Source organism: Amblyomma americanum, chromosome 10 (genome assembly GCF_052857255.1).
Source record: "Amblyomma americanum isolate KBUSLIRL-KWMA chromosome 10, ASM5285725v1, whole genome shotgun sequence".
Classification (NCBI taxonomy): Eukaryota; Metazoa; Arthropoda; class Arachnida; order Ixodida; family Ixodidae; genus Amblyomma; species Amblyomma americanum.
Window position 1 is genome coordinate 133664429 of NC_135506.1, and position 17943 is coordinate 133682371.

Sequence of the window (17943 nt, forward strand, 5' to 3'; positions counted from 1 at the left end):
GCCGCTGTTCCAGAGACAAGAATGCGCTTCTATCGAACTGTCAGTCTTCCGTCTTCCCACACCAATGTTGTCGAAGCGTTTGTTTTTGGTGTCGCCGTTCTCGCTCTTGTCCACACGGGCGCTGCTTCCGGTTAATTGCGCCGCCCTTTGCCAGAAGTAACGCAAATAGACGATGCCCATTTCGAACTTCGGCCTTCGCACTGGAAGCTCGCACCGCATTCAACCTCTGGCGGCGTGCACAGCTTGTCTTTTGAGCATCGCTGAGATTCCCGTGCTGTTCCGCTGTTCTCACGACGTCATTCTCGGATTAGACTCATAAACCTGTCATCATGCGATCATCGACTGTGCCCGTGCCATCTTTGAACTGCCTCCGCTTTGTCGCTACCTCCCGCGCGGCACCTCTCTCCGTGCCGGTAAAACGCGAAAGATACTGCCATTTTTACTTTCTCTGTGGCGCTGGTGCCCCTCCCGTGCGTATTCTTTCCTAATTCGATATTTCTTTTCAATCCGACTAATTATACTGCCCGTCACCAGTGTTCCCTGCTTCCTTGCGCTCTTTTGAGTATCTGCGATGGCCACAGTAAAATTTACGCCACAAGACCATTTTTCTTCCCATCAACGCTACTGCGTGGAAATGCCTAGGACATGTCGAATAGTTTATCACGATCTTAAACACCGCCTTTTATCACCCAGCCCCTCTCCAGAAAAATTCTATCAATTCGCCTCCTGCTGCCCCAAACCAAGAATCCGTTTCTGTTTTTTCGCTTTCTATCCATGCCAGCGTTTTGCCAGCTCAAAGCAATCAGTTCGTCGCATTGCTACAGAACTTCTGTTCGTCTTTCGACTTCTCGCACACCTCTCTAAGCCGCGCGTACGCCGTCACTCACTGCATTGACACTGGCAAGCGCGCCCCTTTGAGTCAGGGCCAGTATTGGGTGTCGAATATTTAAAACAGGGTCACTACCACAGAAGTGAATGACCTGCTTCAGCGCGGAGTCATCCAGCTTTCCCACTTCCTCTGTGCATCCCCAGTTGTTCTCGTACGAAAGAAGGACGGATCCATCAGCTTTTGCACTGATTACCAGTAGTCAGTCGCATATGATGCATAAACTTGGACGCTTATGAAAAGGGTTCAACTTAAGTACAGCGCAGCGAAGTATGGAAAGAAAAATGATAGGTGCAACGTTAAGAGACTGCCAGAGGGCGGAGTAGGTGAGGGATCAACCACGGGTTAATGACATCCTAGTCGAATTGAAGAGGAAAAAATGGGCTTGGGCAGCGCAGTTAACGCGAAGGCAGAACAACTGATGGCCCTTAAAAGTAGCGGACTGAATTCTAAGAGAAGGCTAACGTAGCAAGGTGCCGTAGAATGTTAGGTGGGCTGATGAGATTTAGAAGTTTGTGGGGATAGGGTGGCCACAGCTTACAAAGGAGAAGGTTAATTGGCGATATATTGGGGAGGCCTTTGTCCTGCAGTAAGGTAATGAGGCTGATGATGAATATGACCGTCGACTCAACAAGAATATGCGACTCAACAAGAAATTGCTCTGTTCATGCTCTACAATAGACTACCACACTCAAACAAATGGAATGACTAGAAGCGTTAACCGCACATTGAGTGAAATGCTGGCCTTGTCGTTGCAGCTTAGCACTAAAGTTGGTACCGCATTTTCTTATTTCTAACATATGCTTAGAACACTGCCACACAGAGCACCATCGGCTTCTCTCCATTCTTGATTCTTCATGGCCGCGAGCAGAGCTGCGCCATGGATACCGTGCTCTCGTGACGCACTGATGTGTCCAAGTCACTCACTGTTTCCGAAGCAGCCACATATGCTGAAGAATGCCGCCATCTTGCCCGCTCTCTTTCAACGCAATACCAAAATCGTCAGAAGAACCTTCGTGCTCCTTCTGGCCCGCTTCCGTGATATATCCCAGACTCACTTGTATGGCTTTGGCTTCCGTAAATGAGTCCCGTCCTCTCCACGAAACTCCTTTCTAAGTACCATGGCCCAGACGATGTCTTCCAGACCACTCCAGTGAACTACATTATTGAACCGCTTCCGCCGCCACGCTATGCCCGCCATCGCGGCCATGAATCAGTGCGCGTCGACCTCCTCAAGCCATGCTACGATGCGATATCGTGTTTGTTCTCTAAGTCGTCAGGGTGCCTCCTTTTCCACCACGAGTTAATTGTAACGTAACAGTCACGCTCACTCATTGTGGTGAACTGTGGTGAAAAAGAAGACGACGACCCTGCGGTGTGAAGCTCATTCGCAGCCCGAACGCTCTGCTGGACAGCTGTTTCTTGTTCCAAACTAAGCGTGGTCCAAATTCAGCTTAGCCGCAACCTCTTCTTATACTGTTAATTTACTTTCGTATTGAGGGATGCTAGCTAGTTGCTGCTCAAAATCCCCATGTGCCCACGTAACGTTCCCACCCCGTTCTTACTGTGGCAGTTATTACTGCGAAGAGCATTAAGGGGCTACGATGAATAGACGTTGTGCAGTCGTGATACATGATGCACAGCCGTGATACATGGAAGATGTAAAGCACAAGAGCGAAATAAGTAGCCAGGACAAAAAGCAGGCAGAAATTAATAGGGAGGTTACTACTGGGTAAAACCACATTTAGCTATAACTGTAGAGGTGTTTATTTTTACCTTATGTTGAAGTACCAATCGTAAGAGCGACTTGATATCTGTAAATTTTAAGAGATAAAATTTAGTTTCTCCTGCAAATTGATCCACGACTTTTTCTCTTCCTCTGCCCGCCGCTCCAAGCGCGTGGAGCCAACCATGAGTTTTTTCTGACCTGTAGCACAACAAGACACGGGACCATTGAAGGAGTAGACACATAGAGCACTGTGTGACTTTCCAAGCAGCCGGGGCATTTTAGGCATCAATTAATGAAAAACAAATAAATGTATACAAAACCTGGATTAATTCATGTTGTAACTTACAACCATAAACGCCACTTACAATATAGAGAATTTGCAACGTAATAAAACCTTAAAACGTAAGAGAAGCTTAGAGGTGTATTGCAAAGATATAAAATATTTGCGAACAACCAAATTAAAAGGTACTTAAAAACATTTTGTTGCCTGCGGATGAATAAAAAAAATTGCGACTCATAGGCAGCCACGAGGATGTTAATGAACTGTTCAGAAATACATGCGCTAGTCCATGGAGATGTTTGTTTCTTGCTTTGTTTGTTTTATTATTGATATTGTCAACCCATTAAGGGCCCTTACAGGAGTGGGGAAGAATACAATAAAGAAATGTAGACGAGTCGCGCTTCAAGTCGAACGAGCAACGACAACGCAAAACAGTGGCAGTGTCTGTAAAAAGTGACGTGCAGTCAACAAAAGCAAAATACGCTCGTATTATGACCATCATAAACAGCATTAAATAAAAAACAACAACGCTGCAATTCTATCCAATGAGCGGAACCTGACGGCACGCCTTTTGCTTGAGTCATCATTCATCCAGACGACGCCAGATACTATGAACGGGAAGAAAGGGACGATGCTAACCGCGCACTCACTAACCGGGCCCCCGACGTAGACTCTACCGGTCTGGACCAGGACTCCTATCCTCTGTTAACTTCCAAAAATGCTAACCGCGCACTCACTAACCGGGCCCCCGACGTAGACTCTACCGGTCTGGACCAGGACTCCTATCCTCTGTTAACTTCCAAAAATATCTCCGCTTATTACCGAAACTCGCACCGTCAGTACCCGGCTCCTCTCAAGGGGCTAGGGAAAGCGGACTAGAGAATACTGCTTAGACTTTTTACTAACACTCTACTGTGCCCGGTAGTGCTCGAACATTTCGACACTTCTTTCTCTGGCCTCTTCTCTTTCGGTGGGGAGGTGGCTGACACGTTCCACATGGTCTGGGCATGTCAACACAATCCTTCTCTTCCGCCCCTAACCCCTTCCCCTACCCGAGAGGACTGGGAGGCGGCCCTGCTCAGCTGTCTGGACCTACCGGCCCAACAAGCCCTAGTTCAGCGAGCTCGAGTGGCGAACCAGACCAATGGGGACTCTCAATAAGGGACTCCACCTAGTACTGTAAGGGGAGCGGCCCACTAGGGATTGCTCCCCACGCAACCTCTCTGCAATATTCAAATAAATGCTTTCACCACCACCACCCGTGTACATACATTCATTACGTAATATTCTGCGTATTTAAGTTTCGACCACTTGCCATTTTAGCCTCATTGTGAACAAGGAGCCCGTAAGGGTTCCGAATTGTCATATAGTTTTTACTTTTACCTGGTCACTGACTGTAGCACTTTTGCTTCTACTAATGCTTGACCAGACGAACTTTCGTCGAACTCTTGACTATGCTACAGCGTTATGTACTAAGACACATTCATATTAGAGAGATTGATAGCTTCTAAACCAGCAGTAAAAGCACTGACACAGGAAGATAAGGCAACTGAATCTGGTTGTGCACTCCATTGTAAGCCTTTGTAAAAAAAGCTATATTTGAAGGTCTCTGGCATGCGTTACCGCTGATTACGCACCGTTACCTGCGCACCAACTTCACGACTGGAGCTCTACCGCCGAACTACAACGTGACAGCAACAGATCCTGCTTTAAAAAACGTCCTGCAAGAATTCCTCCTCAGTGGGCGCGGCGCATCGACTGTGGGCATGTAGCCTAACAGGCCCTTCTTCTGCCTTGTGCAGGTTCTTGTGCTTTTCCTTACTGAATCGCCAGGCAACTCGACGCACAAGCTGTCGACACGTGTCTCTGGCATCCGTTACCGCTGGTGACGCACCATTACCTGCTCACCAACTTCACGACTGGAGCGCTACCGCCGAACTATCACGTGACATCAACACATCGTGCTTTAAAAGACGTCCCCCGCAAGAATTCCTCTTCAGTGGGCGCGGCGCATCGTCTGTGGGCATGTCGCCTAACAGGCGGCCCTTCTTCTGCCTTGTGCAGGTGTGTGGCCATTACTCTAGCATTAAGAGTGATTACTTGTTGCTTTTGGTTTTGCCATGCCCACAAAAGTGCTTAGAAATTGCCTCTGATGTATATCTTGCGTGCGGATTGTTGCTCTGTGGCGATGTCGAGTTGAATCCCGGCCCAACACTCGCGAGTTATTGGAGCAGTTCATGCAAGATCAGGACAAACTAACATCTGAAATGACAGCCCTTAGGAATCAGCTGGCTAATCTTCAACAAAACAGTCAATGACCTGCGCTCTAAATTTTGGAAATTTGAACAACATATAAATCGAATACACACCCTTAAACAAACTGTGCGTTCTCTTCAGAACAAGATTGATGATTTAGAAGATAGGAGTAGACGGTCAAATCTGCTTGTGTTCGGAGTAAAATAACCCGAAGAAAGCGACGTTGATCTCAAGCAAAAAGTACTTCAAGGTATTTTTTCCGAAAAACTTAGTGTCTCGTGTTCTTCTGTAAGAAGAATCCACAGGATTGGCAAGCCAGGGAAAACAAGACCTGCCATTATCTTTTTCCAGGACTTTTATGAAAAGCACAAAGTTTTGAAGAATGCTTTCAAACTTAAAGGGGAAGACATCCCTGCAAAGTGGTTACTCCCGCAACACATTCAGAAAACGCAAACTCTTGTGAGAAAGTGCGAAACAAGAGAAAAAAGAAAGAAAAAAAGCAATTCTATTCAAAGATAATCTGCTGATGGATGGAATACTGTATGCATGGTATGATTCCAACAATGCACGAGTGAGGCTGCCAGGTCAAGCTCCCAAGCAGCAGGCTGGCAGTCTAGACCATCAGAGCGGCTCACAAACTCCTTTACTTGCGGCTCCCAGTGACCAAAACCTCAGACTAATAAACATCAATGCACGTAGTGTTCTAAACAAAACAGAAAAACTTGAGGCTACATTACTTGAATGTGATCCACATATTGCTGTAATTACGGAAACCTGGATACGAGACGACATTGATGACAGAGACGTTTTTCCTCCCGGCTATCAAGTATTCCTTTGTGACAGGCCTTCCCGGGGGGTAGCGGTTCTTGTAAAACGTGGCTGTTGCTCTATCAACATGAAGGAAATTGCTGGCCACTAAAGTATTTCTTTCAAAGCAATCTGCTGCGGCCAGTCCTACCTAGTTTTTGCAGCTTATCGACCTCAAGATTCACTAGTACTATCCCTAAATGACCTTGCTGATCATATGCCCAAATTCAAGGGTGCCAAAATCATACTGGCGGGAGACTTTAATCTACCATAAATCGACGGGGATTACCCACCTCTTTTTTCAGGCTGTGGTGCCCATGCTGATAAGTTATGTGATTAATGCTTTGCCATGGCCTGCAACAAGTTGTTAGAGAACCAACACGTGTGCAAGGTGATTCTGCCTCTGTGTTTGATCTTGTATTCTTGAGTCATTCCATGCAAAATTTTTCAGTGTCGATAGAATAGGGCTAATCTAATCACATTATGGTCTACGTTTAATTTCCTGTGCATTTTTTTTTGAACAAAAAACCTATCGCTAAAATAGTTCCTTTCAAGGATTTTTCACACGCAAACTACGAAAGTGGGCTCGATTACTTTGAGCATTGCCTTGTCTTTTTTCATGGTTCTGGCGTTGATGAATTATAAGAAAAGTTTAAAAAAAATTGCTTCCACTGCATAGACAAAATTTTGTCCCTATGAAAGTAAAGAAAACACGCAGGATAAATCCTTGTATCAGTAGAAACATAGTGCATCTTACGAGGAAAATTAAACTGTTGAAACGAAGAGGCTCCACTCGATCCATAATTCAAACTTTCAAATCGAACCTTACTGAAGAAATTCAGAAAACCAAACGGTACTATTCTGAGCTCACACTACCGGACTTTATTCATGACTCCCTCCAAAAGTTTTGGAACTATTTACCAGAAAAAAAAAGCCCATTAACCGAATTATGCATGAGGGTGTAATCCTTATTGAAAAAACTACCATTGCCGATCCCTTTAATAGGCACTTCCATAGTGTATTCTCAAATCCAAATCCATGTAGGTTTCGTACTGATGTATTTTGTTTTCCTGATCAAGACATTGTATCACTACCAGGATTAACTTCACTGTTTTTAAATCTGAAAACTAAGTCCACTTCTGGTCCAATTAAAATCCCAACACATTTTTGCGTCGTTATGCAGGAATTATTTCTAAATATTTTTCAATATTATTTCGCAGGTCGTTTGCTACAGGAAGACTGCCTTCCGACTAGAGGACAGCTTGTGTTGTGCCTGTGCCTAAAAAGGTGATATGGCACTTTTTGATAATTATTGTCCCATTTCACTCACTTCCACTGGTTGTAAATTGTCAGAAAATATTTTAGCTAACTATATAACCAAATTTCTAGATGACAATGGTGTACTTTCTTCTATTCAACATGGTTTCAGGAAAGGCTAAACCACTGTGACCTAATTAACATCGGTTATTCACAGCTTTGCAACCGTCCTTAATCTCTCGGGGCAGATCGATGCCATTTTTTTAGATTTTAAAAAAGGTTTTGATGTTGTGTCACTTGCTACACTAAGATATAAACTTGAGATAATTGGTCTTCCTAAATTTTTAATCACGTGGGTTTCGTCATATCTCACCAACCATGTACAGTTTGTTAGCATTGACGGTTATCATTCAAATTCTTTACCAGTTACTTAAGGTGTTCCACAAGGTAGTGTGCTAAGCCCGTTGCTATTTCTGTTATATATAAATGATATCATTACTGTTAGATCTCAACCGGTCCAGGTTAGGTGTTTTGCTGATTATTGCGTTTTGTTCAACGAAATTAACAGCCCTAACGACCAAATCCTCCTTAAATCTAGCCTCTAGCAAATTGACACATGGTGCAGTAGTTGGGATATGAAGCTTTATTCCGCGAAAACAGTTTTTATGAAAATCACCAAAAAATGTACACTCGTTTCCTTACAGGCTCCCATCGCATCCTCTTATAGAATTTAGGAAATATAAATACCTCGGTGTTACCATAACTAGTAATCTAAGTTGGAACAGTCATATTGCCAATGCATGCTCATCCTCCTACAGAAAACTTAGACTTCTTCGCCACAAACTTAAAAACGCTCCTTCCCGGATAAAGCAGTTCGCATACTACAGCCTCGTAAGACCCAAACTAGAGTATGCTTGCACAGTCTGGGACCCTTATACCAAAAAGAATATTGAGGCATTGGAGGCTGTACAGCGGAAATCCGTGCGCTTCATCTTTTCTAACTCTTGCACATCTGACTCTCCATCTATTTTAATGAAAGAGAACGCCATCCCACTACTGCAAATACGTAGAAAAATCTAGAGACTAAGACTTCTATTTCTGCAGAAAAACAACAAACTCACCATGAGTTCTGACCTTAACCTTGCATCCCTTGAAACTCGTCCCACAAGATATCATTATGTACATTATTTAACGCCTTATCAAGCTAGAATTAATGCCTTTAAATATTCTTTTTATCCACGCACTATCGATGAATGAAAAAAGCTGCCTCCTGATGCAATCACGCTCATTGATTTTTTTGAAAAATTGTTGTCGTCTTCCTCATAGTCGTGTCTCGTATTTATGCATGTTTTATTGTAAAAGTTGAACGTGTCTCAGTTTATTTTACTTACTTATGTTTCGCGTGATGAATTGATATTCACAATGCTGTACTTCTTTTCGCCCCTCATGCTAGGGCCCACTTAGGGCCTGCCGTATTTTTGCTAAATGAATAAATAAATCATTCCGTGTAACTGGTGACTCTATGTTTAAACTGTGCCTGTGTCTGGAGCGTTGGTCTGGTGAAACTACACAAAATTCAGGTAGGCTACTTTTAACCTGGCTTTGAATAATTAGAAGTAAAAATTTTTATTTTTACCTGAGCAAACACCGGGGCACACATTTCTAGTCAGTGACGAATAAGTTTGCTCGTGCAAAATATAGCGCTTATAAACTAGTATAGTTTTCTCGAGTGGTTCTATCAGGCTGTGGAAATAAATATTAGGACGGATGAAGTCTAGGCTTGTTGATTATTAAGAAAAAAATAATTTCTAAACGAAAGTCTAAAAATTTTTATTTTTACCTGAGCAAACACCGGGGCACACATTTCTAGTCAGTGACGAATAAGTTTGCTCGTGCAAAATATAGCGCTTATAAACTAGTATGGTTTTCTCGAGTGGTTCTATCAGGCTGTGGAAATAAATATTAGGACAGATGAAGTCTAGGCTTGTTGATTATTAAGAAAAAAATAATTTCTAAACGAAAGTCTTTTCACCGTTTTTTAGACGCGATATATCGTGAGTTTGCATAAATTTCGAAGGAGAATTGGATTAAAAACTTTTGTTTACCCAAATCTGATATATTTCCACTTTTTAAAGTTTATTGATATTCGATGTAGTGTGCGGATCCAATTCTATGCACGCGTATTCAAGCTTTGGCCTGATTATATAAAGATAGCTGAGAAGTTTTGCATTAGACGCAGAATTTTGGAGCTTATGCCTCAGGACAGGGAGTTTTTTAATGGGGCTGTACAGATAATGTCAGTATGAGCATTCCAAGATAAACCACTTGTTATATTCATACCTAAACATTTGACGGCAGTGATTTCCGTTAGCTGATTCAATAGAGTGGTGAGCTGGACGAGTCGGTACATGATTGCAGAAAGAAAACCAGCGCAAAAGATAGAGACACAGAACAGGAACGCAGGACGACGCTGGACTATCGACTGCATTTATTTCAGAAACGAACACATTTATACCCTTCAGTATCAAACTACGCATGCGCACACATGAGAGATTTACAAGAAAAGGTAGATTGCAGCATTACTGACAAACATCCGGACCGCAATCATTCTACGACACGTTACGTCAAGGAGTTCAAAAATCTAATTTCTTTATCTAATAGACTAACCGTCGTGTCAATTACACAAAGACGAGGTATTACTAAGAGTCAACGCGAGACTCTAGAGGCATACCACATCGTTAAACAAGAAGATCGATGTGTAAGTGACAACAGGCGGCGTTGCCGCCTGTTGTAGACCTGCTTTTTTTGAACACTTTCGAGGGGGGCGGAAAAATAACATCATCGTTTTGGTCTGAAGCAATAAGGATTCGTACTGAAGCAATAAGGATTCAAGTTCTTTGTTTTCTTTACAATCTTTTAGGTGGTAAGGTTAATTGTTTTAAGCTTTTTCAGGGCCTCGAGTAGACTTTTTCAGTGAAACTGGGTGCCTGAAAACCGGATTTGATATATATTTTGAGATTGGCGGTGATTTTCATTTGCCTCCATTTGAAGGCGTGTCCTGTGCCCAGACTTTTTCCGCGCCGTTTCTTTCAAGTGGTACCTTATCGTTCGGTTCGACATACCACACATATTCACAACTGGTAACGTCATCATCATCATCATCATCATCATCATAATCGCTACTCTGACTGCCCCCACTGCAAAGTAAAGGCCTCTCCCATGTCTCTCCAATTGTCTTTTCTCCCATGTCTCTCCCATATCTCTACAATTGTCTCAAATTGTCTGTCTTTTGCCAGCTGCGCTCACCCCATGCCTGCAAACTTCTTAATATCATCCGCCCACCTAACCTTTCCCCGCCCCCTGCTACGTTTGCGTTCTCTTGGAATCCACTCCGTTACCCTTAAGGAACAGCGGTTATCTTGATTTGCAATACATGTCCTGCCCAGGTCCACTGCTTCCTCTTGATTTCGACTAGGAAGTCATTAACCCCCGTTTGTTCTCAACTGCTCTGCCCGCTTCCGGTCTCTTAGCGTTACACCTATCATTTTTCTTTCCATGGATTGTTGCATCACCCTTATCTTAAGGTGAGCCCTTTTCGTTACCCTCCACGTTTCTGCTCCGTCGGTGAATACAGGTAAGATGCAGCTGTTGTACAATTTTCTCTTGAGGGATATTGGTAACCTGCTATTAATGACCTGAGAGCACCTACCATACGCGCTCCACCCCATTCTTATCCTTCTAGTTATTGCCCTCTCATGATCCGGATGCGCTGTCCCTGCTTGCCCTAACTGGGCGGATTCTTTTACCACTTCCAGCCCCTCGCTGCCAATTGTGTACTGCTGTTCCCTTGTTAGACTGTTAAATTTTACTTTGGTGTTCTGCGTGTTAACTTTAAGACCTACCGTTCAGCTCTGCCTAACTTATTTATCACACTTTGAAGTTCATCTCCTGTGTCACTTAACAAGACAAGGTAATCCGCGAATCGCAAATTACTTAGCTATTCTCCATTAAATCTTATCCCCAACTCTTCCCAATCCACGCCACGATTTGATTTCATTTGACTTTTGAGGGGTTTAACGTCCCAATGCAACTGCGGCTATGAAAGACGCTGTAGTGAAGGGCTCCGAAAATTTCGACCACCTGGGCTCCTTTAACGAGCACTGACATCGCACAGGACACGGGCTTCAAGAATTTCGCCTTCATCGAAATTCATCCGCCATGTCCGAGATCGAACCCGCGTCTTTCGGGTCAGCAGCCGAGCGCCGTAACCGCTGAGCCACCGCGGCGGACCAATCCACGCCTCGGAACACCTCCTGTAAACAGGCGGTGAATAGCATTGGCGAGTTCGTGTCTCCCTGCCTGACGCTATTCCTTAGTGCAATTTTATTGCTGACTTTATGGAGTACTAAGGTAAATCTGCAGTTGCTATAGATATCTTCCAGCATTTTCACGCAAGGCTCCTCTACACCATGATTCTGATATTCCTGTATGACTGCTGAGGTTTCCACTGAGTCAAATGCTCTCTCGTAATATATAGGCGCATTTCCCTATCAACTGATTGATAGTGTGAATGTGATCTATTGTCTACTGAGTCAAATGCTCTCTCGTAATATATAGGCGCATTTCCCTATCAACTGATTGATAGTGTGAATATGATCTATTGTCCAATATCCTTCACGAAAGCCTGCCTGATTATTTGGTTGATTAATGTCTAAGGTTGCTCCGGCTCTATAAGCTATTGCCTTAACACATACCTTGAAGGCAATGGAGAGTAAACAGATCGGTCTGTAATTTTTCAAGTAATTGGCGTCTCCTTGCTTATTTATTAAGATAATGTTTGCGTTCTTCCAAGCTTCTGGTCCTGTCGAGATTATAAGGCATTGCATATACAGGGTGTCTAATACTTCTAGCACGACCTCTCCTCCGTTCTTCAACAGATGTGCTGTTGCCAAATGCACACCAGCTGATTTCCCCTTTTCCATTGCTCCTAAGGCCTGCTTTACTTCCGCTTTCGTTACTGCCGGGATAACGCTTTGCTTTGCGCTACTGTACGTCTCTTTCATTAGCGTTCCGATTACATTGCCTACTGTACAGATTTGTGTAGAACTCTTCGGCAACTTTAAATATCTTACCCATATTTCTAATGGCATTGTCCTCCTTGTATCTAACGCATACATCTTGTTTTTCCTATGCCTAGTTTCTTCTTCACCGTTTTTAGACTACCTCCGTTCTTTAGGGCATGCTCGATTCTCTCCATATTAAAATTTCTTATGTCGGCTACCTTGCGCTTATTTATTAACTTCGATAGCTCTGTTAGTTCTATTCTGTCGGCAGGGTTAGACGCCCTCTAGCATAGGCGTTTCTTAATCAGATCTTTCGTCTCCTGAGATTGTTTGCCGGTATCCTGTCAGCCGTCGTACCTACCGCCTACTTCTGCTGCGCACTCCGTAATGATAGCTGTCAGATTATCGCTGATTGCTTGAACAGCAGGATCATTTTCCTCAGTTATATCCGCATATCGTTCTGCAGCGATATCCCGAATTCCAGCATTTTCATTCTTATCCCTAACTCGTATCACCATTGGGACTCTTGTAGGTCCACTTCCTGTTCTCCCGTTTACGGAAGGTGTTCATGATCCATACAAGAATACTATCTCCGAACTCTACTAATAACTTTCCCGTGCTATTCCTGGAATCTTATCCCATAGTCGCCTCCCACCTGGTCGCCAGCCTGCTGTTTTCCAAGCTTAGCATTGAAGTCGCCAATCAGTGCAATGTACTGTGATTCTATTTGTTTCAGTGCCGATTCCATGTCTTCATAGAAGTTGGCAACGATCTGGTCTTCAGGGCCGGATGTAGGCGCGTAGGCCTGCATCATCTTCAGCTTGTACCTTCTACTGAGTCATTAATACTGTAGAGCTCCTCTATGTTACCAGCTATATCATGATTAATGAGGAATCAGACACCTAGTTCTCATGTATCCGCTAATCCGCGATAGTACTGTATATGCTCGCCCTTTAGTACCATTTTATCCGCCTCACCTCTCGTCCTAACTTCACTAAGCCCTTTGACATCTCATTAAATGCCCACCAGTTTCTCAAGCAGCACTGCTAGGCTAACCTCACTGGATAAGGTTCTAGCTTTAAATGCTGCAAGGTTCAGGTTCTAATGGTGACCTGTCCGGAGCCAGTGAATCTTCGCACTCTCCGCTGCGTGACATGTCTCACCGCCGCCTTCGTCAGTATCCGAAGCTCATGGGGAGTGAGGGCCGAGAGTTAACTGATTTGTTCATAGAGGCTTGTTGCCAAGTACTACATCAGGGTGGCCAAATTCTGTTCTGGTAAGGAAGTGCGTATTCAGTTATGGTCACCAAGATCAGGCCACGCCCAAGGGCTGGATATGCAATTCCATCAACATGCGGAGTTATTTTTTTTTAACCCCGTGAAGAATTGCGTGGCCTCGCGATTCGAACCTCCATCCTTTTGCATGGGATGCGGATGCTCTATCTCTACGCCATCCCTGCAGTATAGCTATCACGTAATCTTGTTTAAAACAGAAGTAATACGTGAAGAAGGATGAGGGAACGAGAGCGGCGCGAGCGCGCGGACCGTGCGCTTGCGTCGCACTCTGAACACATTGTGCAATGTTCTGTAGGGCTGCGGAGTCAACTGAGACATTTTCGGCAGTGCGATAAGAGCGATTTGAACGCGGTGTGAGGTGAGGGTTACAGAGACGCGTGGTGCCGACAACGTGATGGCCGACGTTGTTTTAAGGATCATAACAAGACCCAGTGAAGAAACGTAATCAGAGAAAAAAAGGCAGCTGCTTCCTGAAAGGATGGGACGCAGGAGCTCAGGGCAAGCCCATTATTCCCCGCTAGCCAGAAAAAACAGCTCCAGCGAGATCTGTGCGGTCCGCACAGATTTAAATTCTTTAGGTCTTTATCAAGCTTTATTTATTACAAGGATCAGATTAAATGCACCTTAAACCTTAATGTGGAAGCGATAGAAACGTTATGTCACGCAACCATTCCAGTTCCTAAGTTCTACTTAATAAACGTGGTGACCGTTTTCGCATTAAAATTCATGATCACCCCAAACCGTACGCTTTAAAGTTGTCGTTCATTTGGGAAAAAAGGATTTCGTATTAATTTATGTTCAGCGACGAAACGAAATACATTGTAACGCGGACAGTGGCACGAATGATGCCATCTCGTCAAATTGCACGCATTGATCGTAGAAAATCGCAACGAGAAAGAAAGGGGTCGAAAGCGATGAAACTTACACCTATGGTGCTTTATCCTATGCTCTATATTTCTTCGCTGTCGTCCCAGTGTATTTTGTGTTGCCATTTTTATGATAAATGACCGACTAGCCCACCCGAACATGTTAGTTAACAGACAGTAAGCAGCTGTACACCTTGCGGCAAGGCGTCAGGATGGTGTAATGATGTGGTTCGGAGAATCTACGTCATGATACGCCTGTAGGCTTGAGCTCCGAAAGATTGTGATAGCCGTTAACAAGCAATAACGATAGTGGTTTCTCACAAGAGCTGAATCCGTAGAAGATGCCCAGCATAAGCAGCAGCAGCAGGAGGCACAGCAGACAGCAGAGCAGGATCAAGTAGGATCTCCTGTCTTCTTCCTCTTGACTGACAGGATAAAAAGCAGCGCCACAAATTTTTACAACCACAGTTGCGTTCATGGCACAAGGACATATAGGTGAGCTTCTGGGTAAGTATTTTAACGAAGACGCAAATACGACTCATTAATGCCTTCTGATATCAAAGATACTTTACTGGAAACGCTGGTTTTAAGGTCCATGCAAGATAGAATGCACTCGCCGCTACCAGCAGCCATTTTCGCTAGCAAACTCTGTGCCGGCCACATATTTTAAACGCGCATCTCACAGCGTAGGCTGAAGCCTAGAGCCTCTCTTTCGAATCACTCATACGCATGTACTGCGTCACGCGATCGGCGGTGGCCACACACTCGGCTCAGCCGTTGCGCCTGCTTCGGGGAACCGGACGCTCCGGGTTGAATGCCATGGCACTCTTAGCATACACTCTTTAGGAGCGGCACTTTATGTCACGTTCCTTCAACATTTCAACGTGTTTTATTTATTTTGCTTTTGACATCTGCGAATCGTTGGTGCGCTGTGCATTGAGCTTTTCGTTTGTTTGCGCCGAGATCGCCGCGGCGAGAAAGCCGGGAGCCGTGCAGTTGGCTTGGAGAAATCGGTGTGTGCTGAGGTGCTTGAGGTCAGCCAGAGAAGTGGTCGGCAAGCGAGCCTTGCCGTCTGATAACGGCGCGGTAACGGCGGCCCTGCGGACGCCTGGCCCAAGTTCGCCCCTTTGCACGACACCCCACCAGCCCCACAACGAGCATCCGCAGGCTGGCTTAGCAGAACGCAGATAAGCCGCCGTTTCTTTCCAAACTCGTGGAATTGTTTCTTTGTCTTGTCGCTCGCTGTTTCTCGTCTTATTCCTTTGCACAATATTCCTTTATTCGTGTAACGTTCTTATATAGTTATCGCCTTAATGCTTCCCTCTTCATGTTAAGTATTTATTTGCGTCCTCATTCTGCGTTTGTTATTTGCGTCGTGCGTCTGTACTAAAGCTAATTTGCTAGGCTTGGTCTCGTAGAATTTTCTTGTTGATGTTTTCCTGAGTATTTCTTTTTGTTACGAAGCCTGTATACGCCTCATATACGACTGATATGAACGGATCAGGCTTGACCCCTATCGCCGGTCATCAATCCAGATCTCACCTTTCGCACGTGGGGATTTCCCGCTCCACCCCGTCCAAACTCACGAATAGTGCGGTCGGGCAGGTTGGTTCGACCAATAATTTCGATGCCAACAAAACATCAAACTGCCCGCAATATCCTTACAGAAGTGCATCAGACCGAAAAAGGTTTTCTGCGCGAAGCGAGGGGAGCTTGCGTAATAGTAGCTGCAGGCTAGTGGGAAGTTGTTCGCGGGGTTTTGTAGCGCCAGTTTCATAAAAAGCGTTGACGTTTACCGCTGAGGTGCTTGTGTTGGTGGTGTGCGAGTGACCTCGCGATATTAGTTTCAGGGTATTAAATGTGCGCAGTGTCAGCTCGCCCACCTTCAACGTCGCAGCGTGAATACTGTGGAATTACCGCGCGAGCCAAATTCTAATTGTACGTTGCCGAGAAGGTTGATATTTTGATCGCCTATGTGAGCGCTCAATAGAACGCATAGCTGGCATCCAGATTATACGCTGCCGAACATGCTGGCCGTCGTGTGCACACTCGTGCCGCATTTATTTCGATATTTAATTCCTTTAAACCACTGATTAGTTTATGTTTAAAAACGAAGCGACCAACTAGTGCAACCGATGAATTTGACATCGATGTAATCGCATACATCAAAATAAGGCCGGAAGCAAGCTTGAGGGAAAGTGCTGGCGCATATCAAGAGAGCATGATTTATGTTTCGCGGTCATTTTCAGGACACAGCTATTACCCAAATATTGGCTGTCTTCACCAGGAGCGGAGACCAGGCGACTTTCAGAAACGGCTCGATTTTTGTAACTACTGCCAGATTGCATGCCACGAAGACCAGTAATTCCTCCAGAGAGTGCTTGAGAATGGTGAGGCCCGATTTTGCAGGGACTCAAATGTTTATATGCACAAGGCTCATTATCGGTGCGACCAGAGCCAGCACTGGCTGTGTGAGAGTAAGCACCACGTCAGACGGTAAGCAAACGTTTGGTGTTGCATTTATAACGACCGTATCGTTGGTCCTCAGTTCATTAATAGAAAATTTACTGCCAAAATAACTGCTTTCTGAAGGGCGTCGTCCCTTTATTAGTCTGGGAATTACCCATGCTAATGTTAAAAAAAATCAGATACGATCGCGACGGACCCCCGCCGCATTTTTCCTCATTGGCTCGGGAATTCATCGAATAGTTCTTTCTAAAGCAAATGGACTGGGCGTGGTAAAACGAAAACCTGGCCTAATAAGTCGACCGATTTATCACTATTTGATTTCTTCCTCAGGAGATATTATAAAAATGAGGTGTTTTTGAGACGGAACCAGCCAACCTCGAATAGTCTAGGGTTTTTGCTTCCACTCCCCCCCCCCTCCCCCCCCCCCTCAACATCACTCCTGTCCTGTGGACGTTGATGTTGAAATAAACTTAACTTTCACTTTAACATGTAAGAATGTCAGTTGAAAACGTTCCCAGGCAGAATCTTTTATCGGGTATGATCGTCATGAAAACCTCCTTTTTTGTGCATGGGAATGGAGAGAAAGCCATTTGAGCACATAATAAGGAATGTATGATGTCGTCCTAAACGATATTCTTCGCGTGGGGGCTACACGAGTCAGGCTGTAACCAAGTTAAGAATTGAAATATGCATTTTTTCATTCATTTTGTTTCACGACCAGCAAATACTAAAACACGTGCACTTATAATGTCCTAATTATGCGCAACCACTTCTTACAACAAATGAGACGAGCCTCCTGCCGCACGCGGCAACAGAAATAAGGCACATGGCCGGAAGCAACGTAGAGCTACAATGTCAAAAGTTTTCATCCGCGGATTCAGTCTCGATTATTTTACCTGTGAAGTCAATACAATGTAAAAATCAGTAAATGCTTAACAGAAATACACAATGCATGTCAGCCGCCGCGGTAGCTTAGTGGTTATGGTGCTCAACTGCTGTCCAAAAATATGCGCCTGTGACCCCGGCCGCGGCGGT

General features: G+C 44.6%; 1 protein-coding gene across 1 annotated transcript in view; it reads right to left on the reverse strand.

Moving 5' to 3' along the window:
* LOC144108726 (uncharacterized) overlaps window positions 1-14917 on the reverse strand; it is a 282666-nt gene extending 267749 nt beyond the window's left edge. Inside the window, exon 1 of the mRNA XM_077641896.1 lies at window positions 14761-14917. Within this exon, the coding sequence (XP_077498022.1) occupies window positions 14761-14917 (157 nt within the window). The remainder of the gene's footprint in view (window positions 1-14760) is intronic.
* Window positions 14918-17943: the final 3026 nt, after the last annotated feature.